This window comes from Polistes canadensis, unplaced genomic scaffold (genome assembly GCF_001313835.1).
Source record: "Polistes canadensis isolate GaletaPanama2010 unplaced genomic scaffold, ASM131383v1 scaffold_37, whole genome shotgun sequence".
In the NCBI taxonomy this organism is placed as follows: domain Eukaryota; kingdom Metazoa; phylum Arthropoda; class Insecta; order Hymenoptera; family Vespidae; genus Polistes; species Polistes canadensis.
In genome coordinates, this window is record NW_014569584.1 from 728,640 (window position 1) to 748,209 (window position 19,570).

The 19,570-nt window shown below is 36.9% G+C and overlaps 1 protein-coding gene and 1 long non-coding RNA gene across 9 annotated transcripts in view; both read left to right on the forward strand.

The window, feature by feature from the left end:
* Positions 1–472: 472 nt before the first annotated feature.
* LOC106784563 lies at positions 473–1,711 on the forward strand. Its single transcript, XR_001381428.1, has 3 exons — positions 473–487; positions 600–670; positions 1,698–1,711. It is a non-coding gene; the product is annotated as an uncharacterized LOC106784563 (long non-coding RNA).
* Positions 1,712–3,395: 1,684 nt separating this feature from the next.
* LOC106784556 (muscle M-line assembly protein unc-89) overlaps positions 3,396–19,570 on the forward strand; it is a 31,193-nt gene continuing 15,018 nt past the window's right edge. For 2 of the 8 annotated variants that reach the window (XM_014744249.1, XM_014744250.1), the window contains exons 1-13: positions 3,397–9,788; positions 9,958–10,067; positions 10,402–10,560; positions 12,692–12,823; positions 12,916–13,086; positions 14,025–14,106; positions 14,202–14,297; positions 16,385–16,477; positions 17,189–17,353; positions 17,434–17,571; positions 17,661–18,558; positions 18,624–18,875; positions 19,139–19,174. In XM_014744249.1, the coding sequence (XP_014599735.1) occupies positions 5,178–9,788; positions 9,958–10,067; positions 10,402–10,560; positions 12,692–12,823; positions 12,916–13,086; positions 14,025–14,106; positions 14,202–14,297; positions 16,385–16,477; positions 17,189–17,353; positions 17,434–17,571; positions 17,661–18,558; positions 18,624–18,875; positions 19,139–19,174 (6,943 nt within the window). In that variant the 5' untranslated portion in view covers positions 3,397–5,177. Of the gene's footprint in view, positions 9,789–9,957; positions 10,068–10,401; positions 10,561–12,691; positions 12,824–12,915; positions 13,087–14,024; positions 14,107–14,201; positions 14,298–16,384; positions 16,478–17,188; positions 17,354–17,433; positions 17,572–17,660; positions 18,559–18,623; positions 18,876–19,138; positions 19,175–19,570 lie in introns of all 8 variants that reach the window. The other 6 variants (XM_014744247.1, XM_014744245.1, XM_014744242.1 and 3 more) reach the window with 6 other exon arrangements.

Consider the following 19,570-nt stretch of genomic DNA (forward strand, 5'->3'; position numbering starts at 1 on the left):
GAAAAGACGTCGTATTGGAATGCGAATAATTGTTTTGTAGATATTACAAAAAATTCAATGTTTTTTAAAACCCCTGTACAAATAAATTCGTAAATATTTAACCCTTTGCATTCGAGACCGAACCAGCAACTCGATACATTCTCCGTATATTTAGTGAATTTCTTTCTTCTATCTTTAAATGATTTCGCACACAATTTAAATCGAATTCATCTTTACTTGTCTTCATCGTATTCCATACTTATTAGGGCTGTGTAACTTTGAAAATAATATTCCTATTGCCACGACTATCGAGTTTAAACTATTGTCAAAGATAATATGCATTTATAATGCATGCAAATGACGTAACGTTTCGAGTGCAAAGAATTAATTGAAATAAAAATGTTTTATATGTATTATGTTTGATATTACAGAATAATGACGTAATCCAGCATCTATAAAATGGCTTACAACAGATCAATTACAAGCGTAACTTCGAAAAGGAAAAAAGGTAATTGATGTTTTTGGAATTCTTATCGATAGCCGTAAGTTATATTTTTGTTTCTCCTGTAAACATAATAAAAAAATTCACAAGAATCATAAAACTCGTTGAATTTTTTCAGAATATTCAGTGGAAGTAAGCAAAATCGTAGCGAGTGAATCGAGAATCCAAGAAAGAAGATCGACACTTAGGGTGAGCAGTGTAAATTTTCTCTTTTTTTTTTTTACAAATAACATAACAAAATTGCAATAAGCGTATAATTGAAATATTGCACACATAAGTCACGATCTTTATTATTAATCTCGATTTGCAATTAACAAATTAAATGAAAATTAAACGACAGCGACTAAGGAAGTATAATTATTCCTCTGGTATTAAACATTTTGCGCTAATTGGATATCACGTAGGTGGGGTGCGAGGAAAAAATTAAAAAGGTAATAAAAAGGAAAAGAAGAAGACGTTAAATACCATTACGTCACGATAAGATCATCTAAATTAAACTAAAACTGTAGAGCACCGCGTAGTAGTTAGATAGAAAATATCTGGTTTGATGCCAAAGTTTCTTACCGAGGAAGAAGTACGAGAACCTACCAACAACGTCATTCCAATTACACCAATACAGATTTAATTTTTGTCTTTCTTTCGAAAATTAAATTTTAATTCATTTCGATCGCTTTTTCATTTACAGGATCGTTCGTATTATATATATATTTACATTTTGTATACAAATGTATGCACATAAATATAAAATGATTGAATGCATTGTAACCGAACCGTTGAATTTCAGTAACCACAAAATCACCGAAAGAACGTATACTGTAAATTTTGTATCGTGTTTATGAATGTGAAAATTGATTTCTTAGTCAGTCCGTAAAAAGAAGAAGAAGAAGAAATATCGTCCAGTATAGTTCTACAGTTTTGGCTGAACGTCAAAAATGTAAATTTTGTGCCAGTGATTCTTCGTCGTGTGTCAGAAAATGAATAGAAAATAAAAAGGAAGGTGCGACGTCTTTAACACCGTGATAAACTTTCAATGTCGCAACGATGCATGCGTATAATGCATTTTCGGCTACTCTTGACCTAACTTAAAAATTGTCTATGATTATTTTCGAATTCTTTTTTCCTGAAGGTTAATCTATATGAAATGTGTTTTTTGTAAACTTGACTTAGTTAGTTCAGTTAAAAAATGAAAGATAAAATATGGATCTAATGATTACAGGATCGGTGAAAGTAAAAGATGGATGTGTCAATGATTCAAAGATTTCCGAGCTCGCGATAGAAAGAAAATAAATGACATTGTTTTGGTAACTTATTGAACTCATCCGGACGGAGATCAGTGAGTTTGGCAGCACATCAAATCCACGTATCACCGGACTCTTTCGATGTGCCAATACCACTCATAGACCTGTTCAAAGAAACATCTTAACGTCTAGGTAATGCAAGTAAATCATCATGATTTACAATTGAATGATGAAAAGTTTCGCTAAATGATTTCACTTTTGTCACACGAATTTTGATTGTTTTTTATTCTAAGCGGTTTAGTTGATAAAAATATGAAATTTATCAAAAAATCATTTCCTACGAATTGTCTTTTGGATTAGCTAGATGACTTAACGTTGTTTAGAACTTTCTGTCAGATATAAATTATACAATATTACAATAGAGTTAGGGGTGTTAATAAATCAGTATCAACCTTGACTATCTTGATAAATCAAAAGGATGGATCATAGTACAAAACGTTTCGCGGTAATCTTTTATGACAAATTTTGCGCACTCTCTTAAATGTTATCGATATATCATGATCGAAATATACAGTATTGCAATAATTGCCATTTCAAAGTTTATCGTCCATGTCTCGGTATGCCAACAATGCGTCGCGAATTTATTTCAGACGCGTTTAACTACCAAAACAAAACAAAACGATTGTTTTACGGACGAGAAATGGTGCAAATCATTTTATCTTTGGAATTCGTTTAACCAGGGTGAAATTCATTCGTTTTTATGGTAATCATTAATTAATACATTATTAACGTGACGATAAAATATTAGAATTATACCGAATATTACTTTTAATACGAAGAGAAATATTCCAGCTGGTTGCATCGGTGATTCCTTTTACGATATTTAACATATCGAACGTAATAAAACGTATTTTTATTTCTACAGTACGTTCTCGAAATTTAAGTTTTATATGAAATAATGACGCAACGTTCCTAAATACAGAAAAGAGGCACACGTTGATTCCAATGCACGTGGGCATAACGAGTACGAAGCTGAAAATATCCCAATACCAATATTGCCCTTATTTCGAAAATGTTTACGAAACACCAATCGAATAATATTAAATATTCGCAACAAAATTCACTCCTATCATATGTTCTTATTTTTCTTTTTTACTACTGTACACGTCAAAGTAAAAAAAAAATGAAATATCAAAAATCAATTCGATCGTCATTGAAAAATTGTCGAAATTTAGGAAGAAGTCAGAATCTTTCGTGCGTACCCAATTATTGTCTTAATTTCCATGATTGTTTACGATTAATCACTGGAAAAATAAAATATTCTCTAATGTAATATCATTTGTTCGTATTTTTGTATTTAAAAAGAAAAAAAAGAAATATCATCCAATGATCTTATTAGAAAATTCGTTGGATTTAGGAAAAATCAGAATTGGTTGTTGTAAGGTAAAAAGATAATAAAAGATGCACGAGAGATAAGAATTAGTTTAATGTTCTCGTTTAAATTAAGAAAAATAACGAATAGAATAAGAAAAATGTCTAAGAGGAGGAGGAGGAGGAGAAGAAGGAGAAAATAGGATAGGAAAAGGCTCGAGTCTCGGTGTAACTCAGAGTTCTGAAGTTGTATTGGAGAAGAAGTGTAAGAAGGGTAGCTATTTCTGTTCGTGGGGAGCCGAGAGTCTCGTCGCGCAAACGGCTCTCTTTAGCCACTTCTCCTACATCGAGTAGTAGTCTAGCGTTAGCCGCGAATCGTAATACGTTTATTCCGAACTAACGGTGCAAACTTTGTGTCGTTGATCCTTCATCCTAGAACAACTAACAACTTGATCGAAGAGAGAGAGAGAGAGAGAGAGAGAGAGAGAGAGAGAGAGAGAAAGATCGAAAACAAAAAGTTAACATTTTATCTACGATAAACGTTTGACGTTCGCGTGCTAATATCACGAAAAGTATATATATATATTTTGTTTTTTAATAATCGATCGAATCAATAACGAAATTATTCATCGAATATGAGTACTCGAATTCGTCCGGAAAAATTCTTTATAAATTGCATTATTCTATATTTTTTTCTTTGTGCTTTATAAACGACAATTGAAATGTATTTTTGTTGAATGATAACGGAGATATCATAGCACACATTTATGCATGATTTTTTAATAATATCTAATATCGTGTCGTTCCAAGGAAAAGTCTTTTGACAGAGAGAAAGAGAGAGAGGGAAAGAGTGCAGTGCACTGGCGTGAAAATAGATGGACGACGGGGGTGTTGCTTCGTGGGATTTACTAAAAGTGACCGAATACTTTACGAGCTAATGCTTCTCTATCGTTATTCGTTACTATTAGAATAGAATAGAGAGAAAATGTAAGATAGTTATTGAAATAATTGTTCAAATTTGATTAAACGGTGTTCGATAAATTAACGATAAATACAAATCTAAAGAGAAAATAACGTTCGTCGTAAATTTATCTGTTGCATCTTTGCCAATCGGATTCGATGAGTTATTGGAGGACTTGAAAGAAGCGAAAGTGAAAATACAAAGAGAACACTTTGAAAGATTCGAGCTTGGAGAGTAATCGAGAGAAAGTACAAGAACAACGTTGGTTGTCGATGCTGCAAGCATTTCTTTCTTTTTCTATCCCATTCTCTCTTTCTCTCTCACATGTAAATGAAAGAATTGGCCGTTTACCAGAGAAAGACGAAGGCAAGAACATCGACGGAATCCTCATAGGCATTTCGCACAAGTAAAAATAAACTCGAAACGCGACGAATCTCTTCTCTTCTCCTTCGTGTGGCAAACTTTTTCTCATTTCTGTCTTTCCTTTCATTTTGACGAGTGCTTATACGGATATAAAAAAAAATCGAAAAAGAAATAAAAAAAAACAAAAGAAGAAAAAAAAACGAGGAAGATAGCAGAATGTATTGAGTGTGGGTGGAAAAGAAAAGTTAAAGGGTAAAAATAATCAGCAGCAGCAGACAGTACGAGATCATTCACCGGATTGTATTCCTACCAGACCGGTTGGGAGAAATAACTTTTCTCTCTCTCTCTCTCTCTCTCTCTCTCTCTCTCTCTCTCTCTTTTTCCAACCCAACGAAGAGGAAAGCTCGTCCAAGAAAAACAAAAGAAACGATCGAAATCGTTGTGCCTGTGTGTGTGTATGTGTGCAAAAAGAAAATTCAAAGAAATTGAATTCGTAAATTGTAAAAATAAAAATAAAAAAATAAAAGTTTCAGTTCAACTTGGCCTTTGTCGTTATGGATGATTTAAGAAATTACGATCGATCGATGGATCTAACGAGACAGTTTACGTCGAGAAATACGAAAACGAACCTCGAAGGATGGTCCTCGAGATTAGGATCGATGATAAATTGATGATATCGAGTGAAAGATCAAAATCACAGGGAAGAAAGTAGAAAAGTTGGATAGATCGTAGAAGAAGAAGAAGAAGAAGAAGAAGGACAAAAATGTCATTTTGTAGGATCACGGGGAGGAGCAGGGGCCTCCCCAAGCCAAATTATTTCCCCTTGTTACCTCCCATCAGTCCAGCGGATGCCAAACGTTTTTGTCGTATAACCGGTAAATCTTATGGTCTTCCAACACATCATTACATTCCAGTACTTCTCGGCGTTCATTCGCACGACAAGTCTAAATGTAAGATTACCAATGCTGCCGGTTTTGGTCCACATCATTATACAGCTGGTCTTATACTCGGGGAGAAGAAGAAGCACGTCATTTTGAAGGATTTTCGTTACGTCTTTCCAATACTCGAAGGGGAAAACGAACAGCAGAGAGCATTGAGAGATTTGTTGGGTAAGAAGAAACCGATGGTCGAGGAGGAAGATCACAAATTCGTTTACACGGTCGAAGAACGAAGATGCAGTTTAGTTTTTCCGGCGAGATTGGAAGCTGCTGTAAGAGACGGAGATGTCAAGGACGTGATGTTATCACGAGACTGCGATACCGTACTCTTGAGATTGAAACAAGGGAAAAATGTATCGGTTGATTTTAAGAATTTGGAAGACTTTGAGAATCTTTTCGATGGTCTAGGACCAAGCGAGGAAGTACTGAAGGAACGCGAAAGAATCGAGATCGAAGCTAAGAAACGCAAGAGAAAGAGACAAGCGGGGGGTCTTAGTTACGCGAAGAAGATCTTCGAGGAGAAAGAAAAGGCTGCCGAAGAAGAGGAACTTCAAAAGGCGAAACATCTTAAATTGAGAAGCGTTAAGGAGGAAGTTAAAGAACAAATCGAGAACTGGAAACGAATTGATTTGGAAGCTGCAAGATTGAGAGCTTGTAATATAATTGCTACAACTAATTCGTTGAAGGATTCGTTCAACACTTTCCCAGTATCTTTAGACTTGAGTACGTTTCAGAAAGATACGATTCCAACTAAGATTATACCATTGATAAATAAGCTGCCCACTCCGATTAAGTTAGAAGCTCATACGTTTGAACAGAGTACCGAGCTATCGAGTACTTCGCCAATTTCTGAACACACCGGTGGATTCGAAGCCATCTCGATAGTAAAACCGCTGACACCTTTGAAAATAAAATCCGAGCCTGCTCTAGAATCCGCTGTCATGAATATTTCGGTTAACGACTTGAAAGCGACCTCCAATGTAAATGCCAAGTTCACGAAAGCTGGCGAGGCGGCACTCGAACGTCTTCCCAGAGTTGAGGAAATCCCTGCTTTAGTGGAGAAAATCAATAACGGCGAAAAAACTACGATGCACAAGGTAAAAGGTCTAAAATTAGATATCAAAAGTGCACAGAGATTCATCGCAGGGCAAACGGTGGATACCCCGACGGGTCCTGTTTTCGTCCCAGGACAAACTTTGGAAACACCTCAAGGCCCTGCATTCGTTCCCGGTTTCACGGTGAACACGCCGGATGGACCACTTTTAATTCCTGGCCAAATAATGAAAGTTAAAGAACAAAATGGCCTAGAGACGCCGTCTTTCATCGCTGGACAAACTTTGCCAACGAGCAAACAGGGCTTGCAATTTATTCAAGGACAAACATTTCACAACAGGGATGGTAGTAGATTCGTGCGAGGTCAAACTGTCTTGACCGACGAAGGGTCAAAGTTTGTGGCTGGACAAGTAGCCGATAATGGACATTTTATTCCTGGACAAACGATTTCCACTCCAAATGGTTTGAAATTTGTTCCTGGGCAGACGATCACGGATCATCAAGGTGAACAAATTTTTATAGCCGGGGAAAGCGTTCGAAATTCCGACAACTGGGAATTTGTACCAGGACAGAGTGTTCAATCTTCGACGGGTAACACAAAGTTCGTACCTGGTCAGACGGTGGTAACACCGCAAGGTAGTCATTTCGTTCCTGGTCAATTTGTCACAGAAGATTCCGGAGAGATCCACTTTGTACCTGGAGTCATCGAGGAATCTGAAAATGATCTTAAATTCGTACCGGGTATGACGTTGGATACACCGAAAGGACCAAAATTTGTCGAAGGACAAATTTCGAAAGAACCGGAAGGGAAGAAATTCGTTCCAGGACGAACTATGATCACCGAGGAAGGATTTGAATTTGCTGCTGCTAGTAAATTCGACGAAGTTGTTTTAACGGAGGCAGGACCGGTGGGAATACCGATAGATCCGAAAACAGCTAACGCGAGTTCGATGTCCGATCAGAGAGAAATTTTCGGGCATATGGTCCAAACGGATATCGGCGTTGAATTTATTCCAGAAGGCACGAGAAATTTACCAAAGGGTAAAAGAATTGTTCCGGGACAATTGGTACGTGGCGGTAAAGATGAACCGCGATTCGTACCGGGTGTTATGACGGAAGATGGTTTTCTTCCTGGTCAGATAGTAATGACGGAAAAGGGAGAAGAATTCGTGCCGGGTCAAGTGGTCGATACGAGCGGTGGGCCTAAATTCGTACCAGGACAAATGGTTGAGACACGTACAGGACAAAAATTCGTTCCTGGACAGACCGTCGGAACAGTCGAAGGACCAAGGTTCGTACCTGGCCAAATCGTAGAAACAAAAGTTGGACCAACTTTTATACCAGGTCAAGTGATTTCCACGGAAGAGGAAGGTTCTCGTTTCGTACCTGGACAAGTCGTCGATACCCCAGACGGACCTAGATTTGTTCCGGGACGAGTTGTGGAATCAGGAGAGTCTGGTATCACTTTTGTATCGGGTCAAATCGTACAAACGGAAGAAGGTCCGCGTTTCGTAGCACCGGATTTAACCGATACGCCGGAAGGCGAGGTAGAATTTTCTGTTCAAGGATTCGAGGTTACTCCCGAAGAATTGCGTCTTCTCAGACCAAATCATTTGCATTACAATCCGTATACCTTAAATAACGGAGAGAGTAGCATAGACGCTAGAATGTTAAGGCAATTATCGGAAGCTGGTTTATCGGTTGGTAGAAAGGTCTTAGCAAATTTACCTGCGGTTGACGTTGACGTTGATCCGAAAGCCGTAGCTTTGGAGCAAGCTCTGGTTATGGCAGAAAAACTTGGGTTACACGGTAACGCGGCGGTAAAAATGGCTCAGGTAGTTTCTACCGTGGCACAGCTAGCAAAAAACATAGCGCAACAGCAACAACAACAACGAGATGTAAATCGATCGGAAATGAAAGGTTTGACAAACGGCACTAAATCGCCGATCATGATGAATGGTGTAAAAGAAAAGACGAGTGACGACGAATGGCTACGGGATGCGATTAAAACAGCTATGGCGTCTGCCGTTCTAGCGTTATCCGATAAATCATCGGATGATAACGAAAACGTCAAACAAGATTTGGTTTATTCGTCGATTACCGAAGCATTTAACGTATTGCTTCGTCAGAAAGATGAGAATATGGAAAAATCGGTAGAGAATGTTCTTCGTATTCTCCTAATTCCACAAAACCGAAGCGAACTTTGTCAAAGTACAATGTTAGAATTAATGGACGATACGAAAAATAATAAAGTAGATATACTGAAGTCTACGATAGTTGGTCAGACGTTGAAAGACGACGTAGTACTCGAAAGATTATCCATGGTTCTCGAAGAAGAACACGGTACGGATTTGATCGGATCGGCTTTCAGAACGGTATCAAAAAACGATCCGGAATTGGTTTCGCGAGTTCTTCAAAAAGTATCGGAAGAGGTAGCGAGCGTATCAACGGAGAAAGATGCCGCGGAAACTGTACACAAAGCTATTGTCCAAGCTGTTAGAGAATCTAGCGAAATACGGGTGAAAGAATTGTTGAACGACGAACAAGGTAGCAACGTTCGGGAAATGTTACTTCAAGCAGTGGGATTGGCTCGAGCTCTTGGAATGTCCAGCACGGCTAGTAGTCTCTTAGCCGTGATCAGTGACGAAAAATCAACTCGTGCTTTGGCCAGCGACAGAGTAACTTTAGACGTGTTGAAGAGGTTGACGGTAATGAGAAAATTAGCCGAAGAGAGGCCACCTTTCATGAGCGCACTTGGACAACTCTGTAGCGATCCGGAATTGGCCAGAACGGATCCACGTCTTAGAACGCTTGTTAGAGAAAGCGCAGCACTGATGATAGTTCCGGAAGAAGCACCACTGCAATCTTCCGTTGACGTACCAACTGCGTTACTTCACGCTGACAATAGTTTAGCCATGGAAGAGTTTCTCATGAGACGAAATCACAAACCAACCTCGATTTTTATGATATTGAAACAGGGTTTGCAAGCCGTCGTACCTAGGGAAGCCTCAAGATCGGTATTGACCGGAGAAGTAGCCTACACTGTTCTAGACGAAGACGGTATTCACCATTTCGAACCATTGCACGTTTTCTCAGCTCTCAGATTGAATCGGCCAACCGCTCATCGTTTTTCCATGTACTGTTGTCCCGTCGCCAGGGAAGAAGATATCGAAGCTGAAATGACATCCACGTTCACCGGAACGATCTCAATAACTAGCAGTCTCGAAGGTTCAGCTAATGGACTCTGTCAGAAACAAGATAACGTTCCCGCAGCTCTGTCAAGATCCGATAGGTCTTTCGGTATTTTAGGTAGTAGAGAAAATACACCGAGCTTCAAGAGATTAAGCAGTATCTGTCAGAAAGAGAATGGTAACGAACGAATGGTAACTTGACATGACGTTTCATCTTACAATTTTAGAAAATAAATATCATATTATACAGATATTGGAATCTGATTAAAGCTTCCTGTTCATCGAATACTTTGACAAATATTTCTCGAATGTAATAATGGATGTAATATAAATAACGAGTTATTGTATCTTTTTGTTTCAGAAACCATTGGATAATTACATCGTCGTAAAGGATTACACGGACGAGACCGATGGGTTTACGGTGAACGTTGGTGATATCGTGGAAGCTTTCGAATATGCCGATCATGCAAAGTAAGTGAAACATTTTTCTTCGAATTGGCATGGAAAAATTATGTAACAGTGTTGTATTTATATTGGATCGATAATTAGAGCATTTCAATAATTCACTTCGATAACCAACGTCATATGACTAAACAAAATTTGCTATGAAAAATAAATGAGAAAAAAAAACATAACAAGTGGGATATCATGGCTGCATATAATACTTAATCGCTTGGAATTGGCTCTGTTGCAATTGTCAAGGTGCAACTTGCTTCGAGATATAAGCAAATAAAATGAAACAATAAAATATATCGAAAATCGAGCCATCTATGGCTCTATGACCGACCGATTGACGATGTTGTAGGAAAATGAAAATGGATCCCGAGTTGGAAATTGGTGAGATCTACGGTATATTGGACAATTCCGCTGCGAAACACAAGCTGTCCATTCGACCACGTCGAAAGCATACAGATCCACGAGCACGATGCATTTCGAGGTCGAACTCGGACAGTAGCCTCCAAAGGTAAGGCTAAATAATAAATTTCAAATAATTCATCGCAGAAACAAAATATCATCGATATATAAGAGCGATAAGAAGATACGAAATTGTTCATCGAACTTTCTACTAAACTAGCCAAAAGCTTGTCATCGTAAAATCCCATTTATGACAATGCTTGAATTGTTGTTTAAACAGCTGCGTTTTATTCTTCTTCTTCTTCTTCTACTTCTTCGATAATATTACATCGTTCTTTGTTTTGTGAATGCAAAACACTCTTCCTAGATTTCTACGAATAATTCTTGAATAATTCGAGTGAAAAGCAAGAGGAAACGATAATTCCGGAAAGTAGAAGAAACTCGTGTCAACTAATGCGAGAAATAGAAATGTCTGCAACGTTGAAAGCAATCTCCGTATTTATCTATCTAATTGGCTATATGATCGTACCTAAAAGTGCAATCACGAAGGAAATCTACGAGAGGATCGAAACCTAAAAGCAACTACTTTGTGGACAGTGAATTAACCGAAAATTTATGAGTAATTCAGTGTGAATTTAAACAGTACATGAATTGCCAATCGAATCTCGAACGGACGAGGCAAGTGTTGCTCGATCAAAATAGTAACTGTTATGTGTAGAAACGACAGGTGCATACGACGAACGTTACATTCAACGTTCTGAGGTCAATGAACTTATCGTAAGGCATCATGCGAACGATAAAACTTTGAGAAGTTTTGAGGAAAATTTCTATTATTTTCACAAGAGAATAAATATTCGGTGGATTTTAAATGTAATAATTTGATCGTTAATAGTACAGTTCAGGTTTATGAGATAACTATAAAAGGAGAGACGATCGAAGTTAGATCGTCATTGTGTTTGTCGACGAGACTTATCAGATCTATACCAACTTCTTCTTCCTCCTTTGCACAAAGATATATTCAGGGAAGTTGATTTATAATGACGCTGATTAAAATTACCCGTTTATAAATGTCCAGAACAATAATAACTTAAAGAAGGAATATCTTTTGAAAATCGACGTAACGCCAAAGATTGATAAAAACATTGGATTTTCTTACTTGTGAAAAATGATCGTTTACGTTAACTTAAATATATGAAAATTCTTCTCCAAAGTGCAATAAGAAAAGACGCAAAAATCATTGTTGTCGTTTAAATCGAATCTTGAAATAATATGAAAATATCGGCCTTGTCTATCCAATAATAGGATTGTCCAAGACGATATGCATTCCTTTATCTATTAAAAGATAATTGCTTCTCGCAATGAAAATGAATGTTTGAAGACGATTGCGCAGAAGACCAGTTGCATAATCATCTTTTAAGAAGACGCAGGAGTTTTTCGGGGTATATTAGCTCGCCAAAAAGAAGGCTGACTCCGCGCAAGGATAAATATCGGCCAGTTCTGAAAATAAATTAGGGTAAAGGTGAGGTTCAAGCCTAAAATGTCGCCTCTGATTCTGGCAGCGTTGACGTTCAATGAGCTGCGAACCATTTACTACGGATTTACGTAGAAATGTATGGCTGCTGTTGAGCTGAGAAGATAACTATATTTCGAAGTCTAGAAAAGAAAATGATAATACTTGCCAAAAAGAAACGAACAAAAAAACTGTCGTACGTTTCGAACCGATTTACACCTCGTTTATAAATTCTACAAATTATTAGACGAAATTTCTATTGACATTTTTCATCGTATTAATATTTTCTTATCGGTAAATATTATTCATTAGAATTGTTACTATTTCGAGTAATATTTTCTTAAAATTGCATCCAATGACTGCAGAAATAATAGGTGCAAGCGAATGATTTCCATCAAAATTGGACAAAGTATAGATAGATTTTCGGATGCGTGGGATTCACCGGATTATATTTTTATCTTGTGACTAACACGTCGCACTATCTCACGTAACGTGTCGGAATTATCGTTCATTCAGTCGAACTATGAAAATATGGATTTATGTCTACGGAAAAATATGACATTTATAGGGTATATCGTGATAATATTTTAGAAAATTTATCGAATGACGCACGCAATACTTGCTTACATGTAATACATTTGTACAATACGTCGATTTATTTTCATTAATAATCATGGATAAATATTATTTCTTTGTGTGAAACATGATATGTTTTGTTGCGTGTGTGCAGAGTGTACGTTCGTACAGCAGATGGAAGAGAAGGATGGCTACCAATGTCCATACTTATGCAAACGAGTCTCAGCGAGGAAAGTTCCGCCATGATTGGTCATAGTCGACCAGAGGACTCTCATTATCGAAGAGAGTACGTTACCTTATTTATAATTACATTCTATTTTGTATTTTTAGCATAATTCTATTCCTTGTAAAAGATACGTGATAATGTATTGTTTATAGGGCAGTGGTGAAGGAACTGGTAGAAACCGAAGAAGAATTTGGGAGAGACATTCAATTGGTCGTTGAACGTTATTTGAAACCTCTCGATAATCCAGATGTTCCACGTACAGTTCGCGATAACAAAGACATCATTTTTACGAATCTCAAGCAAATCGCTGACTTTCACAATACGTACGTAAAACTTCGATTAATCGATCGTACAAAAAAAAACAATCTCTCAATTTTTATCTCTCAGATTCAACCACGACTCTATTCAAAACACGTCCATCATACACGAAACAAACTGAAATTTCGTTATTTTGTATTAGTATCATAAAAACCTGCCAAAAAGAACACACGTACTTCTTCTACACGAGTATTCATAATCCACACGTACACTTAAACTCATTAATTTACATTTTTCATTGTCAGTTTAGAAAAAACAGTAAGCGGAGAAACAAATCGAATGAATATCCATGTTTGAAATTTGTTTTTGTGCACGTGTGGCTTCGTCACCGAATTTACGTGTTTAAATATTTCTATATTATTTGTTGGGGGGGATTTATTTTTTAATAAGTATACCTATATAGATTTAGATGTGTGAAATACGAAATGACATTGCAAATTTTTCCTCAAGATTATGTTTAAAAATGATCAAAAATCATACGTTACAAAATTGATAATAATTCTTGACAAATTCATCGATTCGTATTATTAAATAAAATGATATTAAAAAAAGAAAAAACGTAATCTTGTGGAAAAACGATGTATTTCAAATACAAGAACGAAAAGATTACAAAAAAAATGACAAATCTCTGAGATGTAAAGACACATTCTCGGTATTAACCAAAAGTTCGTGTTTAATTTATACTTGTTGAACCAAACAGGATTTCAGTTTGCTTTTGTGACTATTGTCATTGCAATCCCCACACCCCTTCGTGACTAATTATAAGCCCTTACTTTGCCTCGCGCAAACCCTACTTTTGTATAAAAACAAAAAAAAGAAACAAACCCTTTTAATAAAAACTGTATAGCAGTATGTTGTACGCGTCTTTACGAGAAGCAAAAATTAAAGGCACGTAGGCATGGAGTGATTTTGTGGCATGAAAATTAATTCCGGCCTTACTTAGATCGTTCGGCAGGGTGTTGATCGAGGGTGTTAAATACTATGCGGATCAGCCACGCATGTTGGGAAAAACTTTCTTGAGACTCGTAAGTATTATTTATAATTAAATAATACATTTCTTCCTTATATGTGATATAAACGTAAAAAATAATAATTTAATAAATTCATTTATTTATCCAAGGAACGTGACTTCGACAAACACGTAGCTTACTGCCGGGACGAACCACTTGCTCAGGAATTTCTTCAGACGAACGATCAAGTACGAGAATACTTTGAGGTATGTTTAATTTAATTAGAATAAGAAAAAGAAAAAATGTCGTAATAATGACAGATCGTATAATTCGTTTTGAAGAAAATGATAATGCAGGTTTCTGTAAGAATTCAAAAGTTAGTAATATGAAAAGGATAAAACAGATTTCTACTTTCCTCAATTATTTGGCACAAACCAAACGCGTTATCTGCGTCGTGACAGGGAAGCTTGCTAAAAGATCGATTCTTAAACTCGACAGTTACAAATGATCTCTGCCAGTAGTTTTCATACTAAGCGCCGTTTCTCAGATAATATATGTAAATCTAAAAACAAATAGATATCTTTGATTTATAAAATTAACAATGGCGGATCTGTTTTATTTCGTTTCTTTAGAATATGCATACGTAGGAAAAATATTTGATTAAGCGAATTTAGTTGGAAATAATGAACGTAGCAAAGAAACGGGGGTATCTTCCCTCGTCCAACGATATCTTTGAAATCGATAGAAGAAGAAGAAGAAGAAGGTAAAAAAGGGAAGGGAAAAGAAGAAGAAACAGGTGACGCGTGAATCGTCCCACGCTCTATAATCGAGTCGGTGTATGGATTGGAGAAAATGTTGCAATTATATAACGGGCGGGGGCCAAGCAGGCGTCTGTCCAGCCCCCGAAATAGCTGGGTTTATTCTTAACAGGCCGAACATCTTTCGTCTCTCTTACGAACGAACGATAGTTGCCCGATGGTGAACGTACACCCAAAAGAAAAGAAAACAAAATAAAATAAAGTTTATCGCACCGTAGCTTATCAAATCTAATCGTCTGCACAGATGCAGACTGCATTTGTTTCTATTTAAGGTCAAGCCTTAATCACTCTTTTTTGTCATTGACCTTGAAATATAAATTAACCATTGACCGTACCTAACTTTTTTCGTTTTTTACCTGAACAATCGGACGATTCTATGAGTCATTTGGAGACTTCTATTTACTTGTGGTAGTTATTACACGATCAAAATATCTATTCGCGTTTGTTGAAACATCGTTAAATCTAAACTTGAAAGAACTTCTTCGAGAGTCACCGAGCTACGTAATGGCGTAGGCGAAGGAAACAATAACATTTAAACTATTCTTTTATAGATAAACTATTCGAAATTTTCTATCAATGATTCTTAACAATATTCTTAGACTCGTGAATTAGATGATTCTTCGAAAAATTCATCGAAAACTTCTTCGAACCTTTCGTTATAGGAAAAGGAATTGGGAAATTGTTTACGAATCTATCAAGTTTGATTGCATATTTACATTGTTACGGTCGTATATAAATATCGAATAACTTAAACGACGAAGAGATCCAAGCGAGTAAATGAGTTAAGTGAGTAAGAGTAAAAACGTCTAAGATTCGCGTGCGATCTTCCTGTCGTTTTTCTGCGTGGTCACTCTGCAAAGCGTTCGTCTAAGTATAGCCGTGGCCGTATTGGTCTCCCAACTAGCTATCGTGGGGGCTTGGGCTTGGGCTTTTTCTCGGTAACCACTGACTGTCTGTCTGAAAGGAACGAAGTTTTATCCGATGATCCAGTTTGCGAGCAGCCACAGAAAACGACGTCGAAACACCGGCTAGGAACAAACTTTCAAGGTGTGTCCTTCAATTCATACAAAGTTGGGATCATCTTTCTCTCTCTCTTTCTCTCATAGACACGTTAACTATCTGTCAATTGGCGTCTTGGTACCTAATACCAACTCGCGTAGTTTTTCGTCTGTGGACAATCCAATCACGTCCAAAAATACACGTGTTTGCGCCAAATTCGTGTCACCTCGGTGTCGAGTTACGGTGACGAACGTGAGCATTGAATGATCTTGTTGATTCGTTCTAGATTTTTATAAACTTTTCTATTTTGTTAACTGGTCGACAACTTTCGCGTATATTTTTCCGAGTGTACTTTCAACGTTGTTAGTGTTGAAGTTCATTCATTTGTATATTTTCAGTGCTATCGATAAATTCTATCGTTCGTTTATTAGCGAAGAAAAGTAATGACAATTACTTCCAAGCATTGGCATAAGACAATGTTTTAATTCAATAGTCGCTTGGTTCTTTTTTTAACTTATATCGTTTTTTCTTTGTAGGAACTGAGCCAGACTCTCGGTGACGACAAAAGCGTATCAGAACATTTAAAGCTTCCGATACAACGCATAAACGACTACCAGCTTCTACTGAAGGTAATTTTCATTGATTTGCTAAAGCGTCAAGTGGTAGATTTTGAAAGCTTTCAATGCAAACATAACATATACTTGAAGATTCTATTAAACAATGCTAGAACTACAACTACGAATTGATATTAAAAGTATGATACATACTTTTATTAAAATAGTAACAAAACGATCTAACACGACTGAATATGGAGCATACATACGTCCCATATATATTTATATCTAAATTTTATTGCGTCTGACGAAAATAGAATACGGCGCTAGAATACTTCCTGCCTTGCCTTGAAAATACGCGTCTCCCCAGTAAAATTATTGATATCTGTAGATTTTTTTTACGAATTCTAATACAACCAACATATACATATACTTTACATATAGTATATTCATACCACTCATCGATTTATTGTACTTTGTTATTCGATATTCTTTGTTATTAACTTTTCATTATTCATCCATCACACTGAAAACACAAATATTGCGAAAGATTATCGCAATACGACTGGAAATTTTATGCTCAGTAATATGAATGATGAGTGGGCGCAAAACTCGTACGAATTTAGCGAGCTAAAAACAGGTCATCTTCATGGCACGTTATCCTTTCTTCAACTTCACTTCGATCGCGTTGGAAAAACAGTGAAAAGTGAAAAGTGTTTATATCAATAGCTTATGCAAACTTTTTTATTAACGTATAGATCCTTAACCGGTATCGAATATTTTCAGGAACTGGTGAAGTATTCGACACGACTAGGTGAAAACTGTGATGATCTCCAAAAAGCTTTGGAGTTGATGCTAGGTATCCCCCACAGAGCAACCGATAATAAATTCATTAGTAATATCGAAGGATATAAAGGCAACATACATAAACTTGGTAGATTGCTAACACACGTCAGTACATCTAATATTTGTTAAGTGTCACATTTCACGAATTCATTTAACTCTGTATTAATTTATAATTACATTCGTAGGAGTGGTTTACAGTTATTGACAAGGACGGAAAAAGTAAGGAAAGGTATCTATTTCTTTTCAAAGCTCGAATACTCGTCTGCAAAGTCAGACGAATTTCGGAGGACAGATCAGTTTTCGTTCTAAAGGATATCATTCGAGTACGTAATGCAATTAATCCGTTCAATTTTATTTCGATTTTTGTGTTACACGCGTGATTTTTGTATATACCACGATGATCAAATTTCAGTTGCCGGAGGTAGAATTGAAGGATCATCCGGATGATTTACGTTCTTTCGAATTACACAATCCAAGTCTCCTTGGCTATCCGATCACTTTAATAGCACATAAGGATCCAGTGAAAGCGTATTGGTTGAAAGAAATTCGGCAATACGCCAGCGATCTAGTTGCTTTAGCGGAACACGCAGCAGACGATTTACAATTAGAAGAAGTGCCAGAAGAAAAAGAAGAAATAAAAGATTCTTCCAAAGCGGACATTAAAGGAATCTTAACGAATCTAGGATCACCAAAATCAGAAATTGTCAAAGACAATCCGGAACCACCAAAAGCAGAAGTAGCCAAAGACAATCCGGAACCACCAAAAGCAGAAGTAGCCAAAGACAATCCGGAACCACCAAAAGCAGAAGTAGCCAAAGACAATCCAGCACCACCTAAGCCAGAACCAGCCAAAGGAAATCCAGGCCCAACAAAACCAGAAGCAGTCAAAGGGAATCCAGRSCCAWCAAAACCARAAGCAGTCAAAGGGAATCCAGAGCCATCAAAAGCAGATGTAGTCAAAGACAATCCAGGACCACCAAAACCAGAACCAGCCAAAGGAAATCCAGGCCCAACAAAACCAAAAGCAGCTAAAGGAAATCCAAAGCCAGAAGAATCGAAAGGAAATCCAACAAACAACAAACAACAAATTGAAACAACAAATCCATCAAACCCAAGTCCCCAAAAATCAAATCCATCGAACCCGGATCCCCAAAAAACAAATCCATCGAATCCAGGCCCCCAAAATACTAATCCATCAAACCCAGGAGCACCAAATCCAAAAACCGAAACTAAAATTGAAGAAGGAGATCCAAATATGTCTCGCCGATATTCTTCGAGTCGCTTCAGTGCCTCTTCGAAGCTCGTAGAGGGTAAGAACGATTTTTCCATTCAATAAAAATTTGTAACTGCGACTTACGTTGATCATTATCCATAGAGTATTCATCAGTATCGAGTATTCGTTCTGGTGTCACTTCATACGTTGAATCATCTTCATCTACTAGTGCCGCGGTTACAGCTTCGTCTCTCCATGGCACCGAAAAAATCAGCGAAACTTCAAGCTCCTACAAAACAGCCACCAGCGGGGGTGCAGAAACAGCAGTTGAAAGTAAAGCGAAGATCTCGTTAGGTGCTACTGAAACTGGAAAACCTATCTTCCTCAAAACTATCGAAGGATGTAATGTCGAACGTAAGTAATCGTTCTCACGTTCATTGTGCCGTTCGTTCGAATTTAAGCGGATAATCGCGGTTATATCATCTATACTACACATTTATTCGCAAAAGAAAAGGGCAACGATCAGTGCGCGATCTATAGCATACAATTTTAATAATTATAGATCCTTATACGAACGAGAGGTACAGGTATTAATAATACAAGTGATATAATTTAGATAACATGAAACAAACAAGTATTCGACAAACGTGTCATAAGATACATTTTTATTGTTCTAGCGAGTCGAGCAAAAAAGGCTTTGATACACGCCATAGGTAAAGTGACACGAAATTTGACTACTATTTCTCATCATGCTCTACTATTCTATGCATTTTGACTTATTACTCGTATATGATTATAACGTTTATCATTCTACTTTTATCTATCTTTTTCTTCTAGCCAGCTATTTAAAATGCTTCTAGACGTGAACAAATAATGTCGCAGGTTGAAATTGCTTCGTTGCTTATTTTAGACGTACCATCTTTTATACTTCACAATTCACACTTCACACAGCTATACTATTTTCACGCCACACATCATATTTTTCACTTACATCATACATACTATACTTTCAATCTTATTAAACTACTATTCAAATTTCTATGTACCGTTTCGCGTAATATTTATTTTTAATAGAATAAGCATACTCATCGATTTAACCATTATCGCTT